The sequence below is a fragment of the Dromiciops gliroides genome, chromosome 3 (assembly GCF_019393635.1).
Source record: "Dromiciops gliroides isolate mDroGli1 chromosome 3, mDroGli1.pri, whole genome shotgun sequence".
Taxonomy (NCBI): domain Eukaryota; kingdom Metazoa; phylum Chordata; class Mammalia; order Microbiotheria; family Microbiotheriidae; genus Dromiciops; species Dromiciops gliroides.
Genome location: NC_057863.1, coordinates 217,067,332 through 217,082,807, shown reverse-complemented (window position 1 = coordinate 217,082,807; position 15,476 = coordinate 217,067,332). Strand labels below are relative to the sequence as shown.

The 15,476-nt window shown below is 39.1% G+C and overlaps 1 protein-coding gene across 7 annotated transcripts in view; it reads left to right on the top strand.

The window, feature by feature from the left end:
- Window positions 1-15,476, top strand: part of REPS2 (RALBP1 associated Eps domain containing 2) — a 275,952-nt gene that overhangs the window by 105,339 nt on the left and 155,137 nt on the right. For all 7 annotated transcript variants that reach the window (XM_043995038.1, XM_043995040.1, XM_043995037.1 and 4 more), the window contains exons 3-4: window positions 1,384-1,532; window positions 6,146-6,272. In XM_043995038.1, coding sequence (XP_043850973.1) covers window positions 1,384-1,532; window positions 6,146-6,272 — 276 coding nt within the window. The remainder of the gene's footprint in view (window positions 1-1,383; window positions 1,533-6,145; window positions 6,273-15,476) is intronic.

Sequence of the window (15,476 nt, the reverse complement as noted above, 5' to 3'; positions counted from 1 at the left end):
GTCCTTGGATGATGATTTACCCAGGGATTTGTTTGTTGCCTGCTCCCCTGGATCAAGTGAGATAGAGATGCATACCTCCTATGGGTATCTTAACTAGAAAGATACCTGATATACATGTTAGAAAACCGGAGGCTGTTTTTACCCTTGGGCTGCCTGCATGCTCGTTTTCTATTGCTGAGATGTTTTCTGGCTTTCTCACAGCATCAATCATTGGAGATGCAGCTGCGTTTTTGGAAGGGAAAACTGGTGGAGGGCAAAGGAACATTTATTTGTCTTGTATTTAACAATGAATACAGATGCAAATGATTATGGGTAATCTCTAATATTACATTCATTTTAGATTTCTTTGTGCCATATGATTGTTGCACTGATTTGGGAGAGAGTATGATTCAGTCTGCCAAAAACCAAGAGTGTACATGAGTATTAGGAGTTTTTTTTCAGAGCTATTTTGTATTTTTGAAAGACACATAGTTATAGCAAAACAGTCTCTTATAGGTTGTGTGTAAAAAAATGTGAGCTGTAGCCAATGATTTTGACAGTGGAAACTCTACAGCCTTTGGATTGATTTATATAGCTCAATATCATTTCCATCCTTGAGTTATGAGAGCAAGATGGAAAGTGCAGAACAAAGATTCCCTGCAGAATTGCACCAGATGAATTTGGAGCCTCGGGGCTTATGGATGATGATGTTAATAGTTGGCATTTGTGTAATATGTTATCATTTTCAAAGTCTTTTTTACATATGTTATCTAATTCCAGCCATACAACCATCCTGTCAGGATGAGTACTAGCATTATTATTTTGCCCCCTTTTCAGATGAAGAAACTGAGGCTTATTGAGTTCAAGTGACATATTCATGGTCTTTGACAGTACAAGTCAGAGGTAGACTTTGAACTTGAGTCTTTCTGACTGCAATTAATTCATTTTTGTTTGTTTAAATGTTTGTTTTTGTTAATGGTTAATACATTTTTAAGAATGAAAATAAAATCATACACAGAGAGAATTGCATGGGATTCAAAAACAATTCCCAACGTGACTGTTATAAAAATGTGCCAGTGTTTAGATCTGCACAGGACTGTATCCCAAGCCATAGTGTTGAACTAAGGGATGAAGTGGGAGGCACCTCTGAAGACTGGATTTGTTCCAGGAAGAAGCAACTGCAGTCTTAAAAATGTCACAGAAAATATTATTCATGTAATCATAATGTATTGTTATGATGACCTCATTATAGTATTCCTCTTTCTGGAAAAAAATCATAGGTTTGACTCTATTTTTCAAAGTTTTGCCTCTCAGATGATTCATTTTTTTGAGACATCAAGTGCCCCTTTTTCAATGAGTTCTTAACATTGTCTCACCTGAACTTATCTGATTCTTTTCCTAAAGAATTGCCTCTTCCTCGATTTATGGCCATGAAAAATGACAGCGAAATAAGATACAGCAATCCAGCAGAGCTTCATGGAGTGAAGTGTCAGATTCCATATGTAACCATGGAAAAGAATTCCTTCAAGAGAATGGATGATGCGGAGAAACAGGTAAAAACAATCTACTTAATGATAGAGACACATATACACGGATGTGTGTATATCTGTATCTGTGGATCTTATGCATTACATTGTTGTGTCACAAACACACACACACACACACACACACACACATTAAAAACCGAGGCAAATGCTCTCTTAATGGAACTTAGATCTCTCTTTCCCCAAAGGGGAAGACTAGAGAATGCAGATGTCTAGTTCTCTCTTTTTTAAAAAAAATAGTGTTTTATTTTTTTTCCCAATTACATGTAAAGATTGTTTTCAACATTCATTTTTGTAAGATTTTGAGTTCCAAATTTTTCTCCCTCTCTCCCCTCTTTCACCTCTCCCAAAGCCAGCAGGCAATCTGATAGGTTATGCATTACAAGCATGTTATTATTTCCACATTAGTCATGTGAAAGAAGAATCAGAACAAAAGAAAAAAAACACAAGAAAGAAGAAACAACAATAACCAAAACAACAACAAAAGTGAAAATAGTATGCTTCAAACTGCATTCAGATTCCACGGTTCTTTTTCTGGATGTGGAGAGCATTTTCCATCATGAGTCTTTTAGAATTGCCTTGAACCATTGTATTGCTGAGAAGAGCCAAGTCTATCGCCTTGATCATCACACAATGTTGCCATTACTGTGTATGATGTTCTCTTGGTTCTGCTCACCACTCAGAATCAGTCCACTTAAATCTTTCCAGGTTTTTCTGAAATCTGCCTGCTCATCATATCTCACATCACAGTAGTATTCCATTACATTCCTATGCCACAACTTGTTCAGCTATTCTCCAATTGATGGGCATCCCTTCAGTTTTCAGTTCTTTTCACCACAAAAAGACAAAGGTTAGCTCTCAAGATTTACATCCCCTTCTTCCTGAAGGGAAAGGAAACTACAGAAAGACAATGCCTGCAAAAATTAAAAGAAAGTTTTACTAAATCAGGAAAGACAATCTAACATGATCTGAGTAGGATTTCATTCAGTAGAGTTCAAGGGTTTGTATGTACTCTAAACAAAAGCAAGTAAGGAATTTGGAGGAAAGGTGGGTTTAGAAAGGCCCATTCCCAAAGGGGTGTGTGTGTGTGTGTGTGTGTGTGAGAGAGAGAGAGAGAGAGAGAGAGAGAGAGAGAGAGAGAGAGAGAGAGAGAGAGAGAGATTCCAGGGGTGGAGAATGTGGCCTTTGATAAGGAGGCAGTTCAGGTCAAGGATTGATAGAAAAAAAGAAAGAATTATTCCAAAGTTTGGGAATAGCTGAAGATAAGGTCCATATCCACAGTCACTTATCCTGTAGTCAGATAAGTCCTTTTTTTTGGGGGGGGGGGCTGGGGCAATGAGGTTAAGTGACTTGCCCAGGGTCACACAGCTAGTGTCAAGTGTCTGAGGTCACATTTGAACTCAGGTCTTCCTGATTCCAGGGCCGGTGCTTTATCCACTGCACCACCTAGCTGCCCCCCAGATAAGTCTTTGATTGACTTCATAGTTACTAATTCCTTGCAGGTCCAGCTAGCTTTACTCTTTTTTTTTTTTTTTTTGGTGGGGCAATGGGGGTTAAGTGACTTGCCCATGGTCACACAGCTAGTAAGTGTCAAGTGTCTGAGGCCGGATTTGAACTCAGGTATTCCTGAATCCAGGGCCGGTGCTTTATCCACTGTGCCACCTAGCCGCCCCCTCAGCTAGCTTTACTCTTGGTCAGCATAAGATTGTTGGTGTGTTAGCCAATGCTGCCAGTCCTCATACAGTTGTTCTGGTTACTTGGATAATTAGGGTGCTCAAACAAACCAAGGTACCCATTTTCACAACATAAATATATGTATATATCTATATCTAAATATCTCCTCATATGTTGTTGTTGAACTGTTTTAATTGTATCCTAGTCTTTGTGACCCTGTTTGGAGTTTTCTTGGCAAAGATACTGGAGTAGTTTGCCATTTCCTCCTCCAGTTTATTTTACTGATGAGGAAACTGAGGCAAGTTAACTGACTTGCCCAGGGTCAAACAGATAGTAAGTGTCTGAGGCCAGATTTGGCCTCACAAAGCTGTCTTCTGGACTTCAGGTCTGGTGTTCTATCCACTAAGCCACCTGGTTGCCTCCTTATTTATAAGCACACAGACAGAATTGCATGGGATTAGAAAATCATTCATATAGTCTAGTCTAGTCTAGTCCTAATACATATTTTTCAATATATATGTGTGTGTGCTTATATATACATAAATATCCATCTAATATAAACTTTGAGAGGAAGTAGGAGATAGATTAACTGTCCTTGGAATCAGGATGGCCTGGGGTCAAGTCCCTACTGACACTGTCTGGTGGTGTGATCAAGTGGTCAAGTCTTTTGATCTGCTAGTGCCTTAGGCCACTCTCTCAGAAGATGAATTACCCAGGAGGAACTGGCCCAGGGAGAGGAAGTACAAATTCCCCAAGCCAAAGAAGGTACTAGCCCACAATTTATCTTCAGTGAGATCCTTCAGAAAGGCCCTGCATCTATGCATCAGTAAGTCTTCTAGTTGACTTGGAACTTTGAAAACCTAGAAGTAAATTTTTTAAAAATGGTCTCTTAAGTACTGGGGACACTAAGCATAAAAGAGTCTCCCTTAACCCTTTACTCAAAACCCTTTGAATTCTGCATTAGATAAACTGAAATTATCCTAGGGAGCACAACTGCCTGGGGCCATTCAGCAGAGGGGAAGAGGGAAAAATACCCTCCCCCAATCCTCATACTATCCTCTGCCCTCAACAGTATCACATTATAGTTTGATCATCAGCATTTACAGAGGTGACTCTGAAACCTCAAGAAAAGAGTAAATTATGTTCAGTATTCTGACTTGTGTGTATCTTATAGGAAAAGCTCCCATTTTGAGTTCTGTAAGAGGGAGGTAGACTAGCCCCATTTTACAGGTGAGGAAATTGAGGTTTTGATAGGTAATGTAACCTGACTATGGTCGCATACCTACTGAGCATTGGAGGGGGAGATTCTAGCTGAGATATCTCCTGATTCCACAAATCAACACCCCAATGAGCTTCCCCCTGAAGTTCCTTCCTTCCCATTGTTACCACCACCACCACCAATACCACCATAGCTTCCATTGCTCTAGGATTAGTTCTATAGACAGCAACTCTATCCTTTCCCTTTCTTCCTAATCCCCACTCTCCCACCCACTTAGAGGCTCTATTTAACCCCTGGGATAGAAATCTCCACAGGAGAGTTATAAACAAAAATTCACAATAGTGATGATGGTAGATTTATTTTTCAGTAATTTTTCAGTCATGTCCAATTCTTTGTAACCCTATTTGGGGTTTTCTTGTCAAAGATACTGGAGTGGTTTGCTGTGTCCTTCTCCAGCTCATTTTGCCAATGAGGAAACTGAGGCAAACAGGGTTAAGTGACTTGCCCAGGGTCATACAGCTAGTAAATGTCTGAGGCTAGATTTGAACCCAGGAAGATGAGTCTTCTTGACTCCAGGCCCAGCACTCTATCCACTGTGCCACTTAGCTGCCCAATGATAGGTGTTGGGGGTAAGTAAAGGACCCAAAGACCTATCAACCACTCTGCAGGAGGGTGAGGTCATAGAAATGAGACTTTATACTGTCTGTCTTTCACATTGTTTTTATTTTTATTTCTTAAAAGTATAATGATGTTTTGTTCTAGATGCTATTGCCACTTCCCAGTACAACATCCTGTCCCCTTTCCTTTTTAGAAAACAGCTAACAAAAAGCAACTGATAGAGCAATTTTGTCTGTCTATTTTTACAACATTTTTTATTCATAGTCCTCTTTCCCATCTTTACTGAGAGGAGGAAGATAAATTTTACCATCTTGGTCATTGCAAGATGGATTAGATGAGATGGCTTCTGAGGGTCATTCCAATTCTATAATTTGATGTGTGAATCCTCACTTCCATGATGGGAATGCAAAAAAGGAGAATCTCTATTCTCTCTGTCTTTCTACATGTTTCTCTGTCTCTTTCTATCTCTGTATCTTTTTCCTCCCTTCCTAATAATAACTTACATTTATTCATTTATGTAAATGCTTTCCTTGCAAAATGCTTTTCTGCACTCCATATTGCTAAAATAATTTGTGAATCTCAGGGCAGAAAACAAAACTGTATAAGCTAACTTGTCCTACCTAAGCCAATTAGCATGGGCAGATGCTTTTATGAACTTTGAATTTAGTGGGTTGAAGGTGCTTTGTGAATTTGATTTTGCTCATGTCTGGAAAATACAGGAATTTCATCCACAAAATCTTCAGAGTAGACTTTGTAGAAATCTTTATCAGTAAGTGAAAATTGAACTTATCCAAAAGAAAATTAAAATTGGGTTCTATGATCACAATTTTGTGTGATTAATGAGTTTTCATTTTCCAAAGAAAAATGTCATATGACTTATAGTCTCATTTGAGTTGTCTAACTACCTCCTGGCAAGCTTTTGATTTCTGGCAGATGTTTAAAACAGCATATATTTATATCAAACTCGTTTTCATTTTAAAAGACAGTTTCCCATTTGTGATACCAGCTAAGTCATTTCGCTGTTACTCTGTGATATACATCCTAGCTGCAAACTGGAATGTTATGTTTTGCCACTTGTCACTACTGAATCCTATCTTTGGTTCCTTTACAGCAGGAGACAATGTCTCCCACAATGTCGCCAATTAGTTCTCCTCCTTCTTCTCCATCCAATTACCAGAGGGTACCTTTGACCTATGGCTATGGCAAATTGAGGAGTGGGATGGAGCAGATACATTCAGGTAAGGTAACATTTGGAACACTAATGTCCTATTTCCTGCCCTAGTCTGTGATCCTTAATCTAAAATGCTTTTAAGAAACCAGTCCACAAATTTTCTAGATTTAATTATAGCTGTCTTTAGAAATATGACTCCATAATTAAATTGAATTTTGTCAAGCAGATTATTTTTCCTTCCTAATATCAAATACAGTATAGCAATGCTTTCTTGTTTCCTGTCCTATACGTTATTGTTTCAATTTGTAAACAACTGTTTATAGACACTTTTTAGATTTATATAGCATCTGGAATATTGTATTCAGGCCTGGGAATCACAATTTGAGAACATTGACAGATTGGAGGACATCCAAAGGACAGTCAGGATATTGAGAGTCTAGGGAGAACAGAGAACTAGGAATGATGAATAAAAGTTAGAGAGAGACAGATTTCAACTTGTTGTCAGGAAAAACTTCCTGATGATTAGAACTGTCCAAAGTAGAATGTGTTGCCTCAGGAGGTCATGGGCATTGGAGGTTTTCAAGTGGAGACTGTATGACTTGTTTTTTATTTATAGTATTTATAGTTGAGAGTCCTGTTTAGGTATGGAGTAGGCTGGATGACCACTTCCAACTCTGAGATTCTATGATCTGGTGATACAGAATGGAGAAAGTTTAACGCAAAGAAATGATTCACAGCAGATGTTACATTAAAGATCTAAATAAAAAAAAAAGATTCATTTTTATTACTTTTGTTGAATGCTAAAATGCAGTTAAATTTGGACCACTAAATAGGATCATGATCTGCCAGATTACCTCTTTTGATTATCTCCAACTTACCCTGTATGTTTTCTTATTGTTGTTCAGTTGTTTCAGTCGTATCTGACTCTCTGTGACCCCATTTGGGGTTTTCTTGGCAAAGATACTAGAGCGGTTTGCCATTTCCTTCTCCAGCTCATTTTCCAAATGAGGAAACTGAGGCAAACAGAGGCAAACAGAGTGAAGTGACTTGCCCAGGGAAGTGTCTGAGGTCAGATTTGAACACAGGAAGATGAGTCTTCCTGACTCCAGGCCTGGTACTCTATATGTCCTTTATATAGTTGTACATAGTTGTTTGCATGTTGTCTTATTAGATATCAGCTTCTTGACAGCAGGGACTTTTAATTTAATTTAATTTAATTTTTTTTACCTTTCTTTATATCCCTGATACTTACAACAGTATCTGGCTTGCAGTAGGAGTTTAATGGATATTTGTTGACTGACTATCAGATTTTATAATTTTTTATATCATTTGTATAAATATTTAACTACTGCACTTTGGGACCTAGAATAATGTTGAAAACACCTCTCTTAATTGCCATTGCCATCATCCTAGCATAGGTTCTCATTACTACCCCCCTCCCCCCCCCCATTATTAGTCACCTGGCTCTTAATGGGTCATTTCTTCTCCACTTCTCTAGTTCTCTAACCCCTGTCTGTATAATCTTTCCTTTACAAATGAAACATTGGTGGGTGTGGCCTTGGGAATATTCTCCTCCTTTCCTCCCTATTTCCATTATCTCTGGGGATCTAATCAGACACTCCCTATTATAACAATTAGTGCGTTCTTTAGCCTAAGGGTAATATAAATGGCTCCTCATCCTTTGCACTCCTCCTCCTCTGGAGCTTTATGGAGATTATATCACAATCCCTTAGAGCCCTCAATTTAGAAAAATCCTTATTATTCAGGCAGAGATTTGCCTCTTCACCTTAATTGAAAATTATTATCTCTTTATCATAATCTAGATAATCAACAAAACATCAAACTTTGGTTTGTAGTTTGCCCCTAAGAGTACAAATGTTTCAGGGGCAGCTAGGTGGTGCAGTGGATAAAGCACTGGCACTGGATTCAGGAGGACCTGAGTTCAAATTCGGCCTCAGACACTTGACACTAGCTGTGTGACCCTAGGCAAGTCACTTAACTCTCATTGCCCTTGCAAAAAAAAAAAAAAAGAAAGAAAGAAAGAAGGAAGGAAGGAGTACAGATACTTACAATGAAAACAGGATAATCTTGGTCTAGCTAAACTGGATTGTTCTTTGCTTTCTGAACCCAGATTGTTCTATGTAGCCTTCATGCTTCTCTTCAAATTGTTCTCTGTGCCTAAAATGCCTTCTGTCCTCCTCTTCACCTGTTTAATTCTACTCATTATTTAAAGCCCCAAGCAAATGGTTCCTCTTCTATAGTCTTCCCCAATCCTGTTCTTTTGTAGTGAGTTTCCCCTGATGACATCATAAATCACTTTGGTTTGCCCCTAGAATATTGTTGTTATTTAGGGCATCCATCTGTCCCCCCCACTTCACTAGACTATAATTTCTACCTTATTAGAATGTTGTAAACTACATCAGAATGAGTGCAGTGTCTTATCTGAACTTTGTTTTTGCCTCAGCACCAAGTATAGTGCTTTGTACACATTGAGTATTTAATCAATCTTTGCTGAATTTTCAGAAGCATTTTGCTGACAGAAGCTAGATGTTGGCTTGGCCATACTGTCTATTTTAAATTCTGCCAGTCACGTTAATGGTAAAACGTCAGTTGCTGGTGGGAATGGTGGTATTTTGAATGGCCAGGTTCTGTATCCTTAGCACTTCATAAATTCTTCTTGGCATCTTTTCCTCTTGGGGTTCTGGGTCTCAGTTTAAAATGTGACCAATTAGACTTATTTTAGAATTGGACATATATGATCTATTTTTCTGCTGAGGCAGAATATGACCCAGTTTCTGCAGGGTTTTGCTGCACTGAAAAGGAGTGCTGACTTTCAGCGAAAACATTAAAAATTTATGCAAGGTTATATGAAATAGAACATTCATTTCCATAACTTAGCTTTAGATATCAGTAGGGACATTCAAGTGGCAATTGAATTCTCGTGCAAACTTTACTGCTCCCTGATACTCACAACTGAATATGCCAAAGACTCATTCTATTTCTTTCAATTAGTCACTCTTTCCCATCAATTGTTTCCTTAATCTTCTAGTCTCTTAGACTCATCTGCCTGTTGTAATTTCCTCCTTGTTCTCTTCAATAAATTCCATCACCAAATTCTGCTAAACATTTTTACAATCAATCATTCACCAGACATTAAACATTACTAAGCTGTGCACCAGGTGCTGTGGCAGACACTAGGGGTACAAGGCCAAAAATTAAAGAGCCCCAACCCTCCAGGTGCTTTAAGGTTTCTCAGATTTTCCCCCTTCCCATATTTAAGGCCACTGCTCTGGTCCAGTCTTTCCCAGTCTATTAGCCACCTGTCTGGTCCTGCTGTGTTTGGTCTTTGCTAGTCTATCCTATACCTAGCTATGTAACAAAATGTGACTCTAGCAGAGATAGAGGGGAACCTTAGAAATAATGACATTGTGGGATCGTAGATGTGGAACTCTGAGGGAACCTCAGAAGCCATCTAGTCTGAAGGTGGAAATAGTGATGGTCCACTACAAATTTATGTGACATAACCTCAACTGGGCCCTCACTGCTGCTAGGCAATCCTGCTATGTCTGCTTTACCAACTCACTATTTCACTCTCCTCAGTGGCTTTTCTAAACCTTTTCACCCCTCCTTAAACTTCCCCTGGCTCCCTTTCCCCCTACTCTGTCAGCTGAGAACCTTGCCTCATATTTTACAGGAAAAATTGAGTTATTCATGGTAAGCTCCCTTTTCTCCTCTCTTCCTCATCTCATTTTCAGATGCCTTTTTTAAAAAATAAGTTTTTATTGATGTCTTTGGTTATTATATCATCATAGTTAGCCTCAGTACTCCTCCCTTTTTCAGAAAGCCATTCCATATCATAAATTTTATATATATATATATATATATATGTGTATATATATGTGTATATATATGTGTGTGTGTATATATATATATATATATATATATATATATTGTTTGTTTTAGTGAGGCAATTGGGATTAAGTGACTTGCCCAGGGTCACACAGCTAGTAAGTGTCAAGTGTCTGAGGCCGGTTTTGAACTCAGGTACTCCTGACTCCAGGGCCGGTGCTCTATCCACTGCGCCACCTAGCTGCCCCCAATAATATTTTTTAAAGAAAAAAAAGAAGAAAAAACCCAGAAGAACTAGTCAAGATATTGAAAAGTCCAAAAACACGAGTAATACATAACACCACTCAATGCTTTTTGCCACTCTCCACCTTCAACCCTTTCTCACATGTCGAAGTGACCTCACTTCTTAGCAAGGCTAGAAGATTGTTCCCTCTGTCATCCTTACTTTTTTACTTATTTTCAATCTCTCCCTGTCTACTGGCTCATTTCCTACTGTCTACAAACATGCCCAAGTATCCCTTATCCTGGAAAAAAACAACAACCCTTCACTTGATCCTTCCATCCCTGCTCACTGTCTTCTGTTATCTCCTCCACCATTTGTGGCTAAACAACTCCTTGAAAAATTTGTTTACAATAAATGCAACTAGGGGCAACTAGGTGGTGCAGTGGTTAGAGCACCGGCCCTGGAGTCAGGAGGACCTGAGTTCAAATCTGACCTCAGACACTTAACACTTACTAGCTGTGTGACCCTGGGCACGTCACTTAACCCCAATTGCCTTACCAAAAACAAACAAAAAAACAATAAATGCATCTATTTTCTTTCTTCTTAACCCCTTTTGATTTACCTCCCAACTATATCATTCCACCAAAATATATCTCTCTAAAGTTACTAACTTAGTAGCCCAATCCAATGGCCTTTTCTCAATCCTCATTCTTCTTGACTTCTTGGCAGCCTTTGACATGGTTGATCTCTTTTTCCTCCTTGATACTTTCTTTTCTCTCAGTCTTTGGGATACTACCCATTCTGCTTCTCCCCTTACCTATCTGACTTCTCCTTCTCTAGTGTCTTTGTGGATCCTCATGCAGATCACATCCTCAAGCCTTCCCTTGTCTCTCAGGGTTCTGGCCTGGGTCCTCTTATCTTTTATGGATATACTATTTCTTTCTCTTTTTTTTTTGCAGGCAATGGGGGTTAAGTGACTTGCCCAGGGTCACACAGCTAGTAAGTGTCAAGTGTCTGAGGCCGGATTTGAACTCAGGTATTCCTGAATTCAGGGCCGGTGCTTTAACCACTGCGCCATCTAGCTGCCCCTATGGATATACTATTTCACTTTGGTGATCTTATCAGCCGCCATTGATTTAATGACCATTTCTCTTCTTGGTGATTCTCAGGTCTCTCTTTTCTGCCCAGTCTTGCTGATTTCCTTCGGTCTTGCATCTCCAGCTGTCTCTCAGACACGAATTGTATGTCCAGTCGATGTCTTAAGTTCAATATGTCCAAAAAAGTACTCATTAAATCCATCCCCATTCCTATCTTCCCTCTTACTGTGGAGGGCATTGCCATCTTCCTAAGTCTCTCATGATCTCAGCCCAGGAGATGGAGATCATAATAGTTAGCATCTACCTCCCAGGGTTGTCATAAGGATTAAACGAGATATTTGTAAAGCACTTAGCACAGTGCCTTTGGTTTTTAAATCATCGATTGATATAACACTTCAATGGATGTCTATTAATACCTATCTGAAGCTACCCCCACCATGAGACTGTGTCCTATATGGACACAATATTCTATAACATCCCAAACAGGTGATCAACCAGCCTCTGATAGAATGCTTACAGTGACAGCCCATTAGCTCAAACCTAATGTAAATGTTTATATATTCCTATGGTAACACTCCCTCTTAGCTACTACCTGAACTAAATCTCAACTTAGTAGTTTAAGGCCTCTAGTAAGGGTAACACTGATGGGGGTTGGATTTTTAGGGCTATTACTCACAAACTTCCACAGATGTATTTTAACACTCAATAAGCTGGACTGAAATTAGCTTTTGAAAAAAGTTACATTCTTTACACCATATACCTACTTTGTGCTCCCTCTGTACTTAGAAATTCCATCTCATTACTCATCTTAGCTGAGTACAAGTTAACAGAGACATCAGGTTTTTATGGTTTCTCATATTTTTACTAAAAAAAAAAAAATCAGTGAATAAGAGGGAGCCACTGAAAATTTTAGAGCATTGGCAGAACATAGTCAAAAATGTACCTTAATAGGAAGATGATTTTATCAGCCAGAGAGGATAAAAAGGCAGGTAGACAAATTAGGAGCTTATTAGACCATGCAAAATAAGAGGTGGTGAGAGTCTAGATGAGTGGAAAGAATGGGATAGATAGAACAGGATTTATACCAGGAATGCAGGGCTGGTTCAACATTAATAAAACTATTAACATAATCAACCACGTCAATAAGAAAACTAACCAGGAGGTAAAATCCATGAGATTTGGTAACTGATACATGACAGGGAGAGGGAAGAATTAGGGCTGTCTCTGGTGACTGGGAGGAAGCCCTCAATAATAGCCTTCCACGCTAAAGATTAATTGGTTCAGCACTGTCTTTTGCTGATTTGTGCTACTAAAAAACTGCTTATGAACCTGTATGTATGTTCAGCTATACCCCCTTGCATCACTGTCCTCCAGCAGCAGATTGCAATCTAGTTAAAGGCTGGAGATGGCGTCCCTGATGGTGACAGACTCCAAATCTGCTATATGACTGAGAGCAGTCATGTCACAAAGAGCTGGGAAACAGCATCTGCGAACTACTCTACCAAATGTCCTTTTTCTTCAAGGAAGGCAACTAGCTCCCACCCAAAGTATTTGTTGTGCTGTGTACAGGAATTAGGGGATGTGGCTAAACTGTACTTTCTAAAATTATTGCTTTTTATATATTAATGGCTATTGCTCCTGTTTTTGCAGTGAGCATTTATTATTAATTGATATCATTTATACCAGTAAAGAATTGACTACGTCTCCCTAATTTTCTTATAGTCATAGGCCTTCAGGCCTACATACATAAGAGTGTGCACCAAGTGACAGCATTCAGAGCCAAGGGAGCGGGTCCAGGAAGCCAAGAGAGAGCCAAGAAGAGCAAAAAAGAACAAAGAGACCAGACCCTGGTGTGGCCAGGGGTTTGCTTTATCCTATCTAGATAGAGGCAGGTCATTATACATGGATCTAAGCTATTTGGTTATAGCATCATTCATTTCCATTTATTGACATGACTTTGAAGTTGGTCTAAAGATTATACAAAAAGGGCAAATTCATGCTTCTAGGTATGTTTTTCCCCCTCACTATACAAAAGAATCAGTCTGCATTTCCTTTGTTCTCTGGGCTCATCCAAAGCAGGAAGTGAACTTTCTGGGGTGAGGGGGAGAGAGCAGCTAAACTGATCTCTGGATCTCCCCTAGAAATCCATTATTAATAATTATTTTCTCACAGGGGCTGGCCATGCTTTGACCTAGTATGCATTTCTTTTCTTTATTTTTTTTTCCTTGTTTTTTTGCAGGGCAATGAGGGTTAAGTGACTTATCCAGGGTCACACAGCTAGCAAGTGTCAAATGTCTGAGGCTGGATTTGAACTTAGGTCCTCCTGTATTCAGGGCCAGGGCTTTATCCACTGTGCCACCTAGTTGCCCCCCATGTGCATTTCATACTCTTGAATATTCTTGCCTCAATATATAGCATTGGGGCGGCTGGGTGGTGCAGTAGATAGAGCACTGGCCCTGGAATCAGGAGGACCTGAGTTCAAATCTGACCTCAGACACTTAACACTTACTAGCTGTGTGACCCTGGGCAAGTCACTTAACCCCAATTGCCTCACTAAAAAAAAAAAAAAAAAAAATAGCATTGATCATTCAACCAAATGGTGATTAATTTCTTCCTTTCCAGGGCTCACACCTAAAATCTGAAGTAAAAGCTTTATTGGATTGGCATGACTGATACAATTTTTTTCTGGTCATTGCGGTTGGGAGAATGGTACCATGTGTCTGTGTATGCATAAGCACTTGTACTCTCCAGCTATACTTTTGTGAATAGAAACAATATTTCTTTTGGCTCCCATCTTGGGAAAGTCCTAAGCCAGTTTCAATCTTCCCAGAGCCCCATGATCTGTATTCCTAAGTAAGACAAAATCAGATCATCCTCTGGGAGGTAAAGGTCAAGGCAAATTAAAAAAAAAAAGCTTATTTGGGGGCAGCTAAGTGGTACAGTAGATAGAACACTGGCCCTGGATTTAGAAGGACTTGAGTTCAAGTCTGTCCTCAGACACTTCTCACTTACTAGCTGTGTGACCCTGGGCAAGTCACTTAACCCTCATTGCCCCACAAAAAACAAACAGAAAAAACAAAGCAAAAAACAAACAAAAAGCTTATTCTTTAGTGTCCGGCACATTTTCAGAATCACCAGAACCTAGCAGAGATATCAGGGAGGAAAAGCATTAGATACATTGAGCATAGTGCTATAAGGACATTTCCCCAAATTAGACATTTTTTCAAAGCATTAATCAGTTAAGGAATCAAGAAATTTGATGGAGTTGAGCCAGGAAAGCATTGCTTCTGTGGAGAGGTCACATTCATAACTGGAAATAGTCTAACAAGAGAGCAGAGGTTTAATGAGGCTATCTTGTTTTTACCTCATCAACAGGCAGGTTTGAATTAAATTGCAAAGATTGGTAAAAAAAGAACACCTTAGGCCAAAGGATTTAAGGAAAAGCTATAAATAAGTAAAAAATTAAATAAGTCTATTGATATCTTTTGTTTTTATATAAAATTTGTTTCCAAATATATCCCCTCTCCCTCTTCCTTTACCTAGACAGCCAACTCCTGTAATAAATCATAAAAAGGAAAAAAGAAAAGCAGTTTAGCAAAACTAGACAATATCAATTGAATCTGACAGTATACATCTTGTTCCATGTCCATGGTCTGGGCCTTGCGATTTAATCTGTCTCTATACCCTAAAAACTTCTGAGTCTTTTTATCTTTCTGCCTGGAGTTTCTGCGATCTTGGGGTGGGACTTTACTTGCAGCCCAGCACGGCCTCCTTTAATCTGTCTATGACTGGAAAATAATCTTAGCCCGTATTTTTGTGGGTTTTTCTGCTCCAGGGGTTCTTTTATTGCCGTTTTTGGGGTAATTGTATCAGGAGTTCTATGCATTTAATGTCTTTTCTCTTTCTATCTTTCTGGAGTGAAACTCTCTTTTATGTGTTATCTTTCCTAATTAGATTGTGAGCTCCTTGAGAGCAGAGCCCGTCTTGCTTTTTATATTTATTTCTCCAGTATTTAGTACAGTCCATAGCACATAGTGAGTTCTAAATAAATATTTCCCTTCCTTCTTTCCTTCCTCCCTTCCTCCCTTCCTTCTTTTTTTTT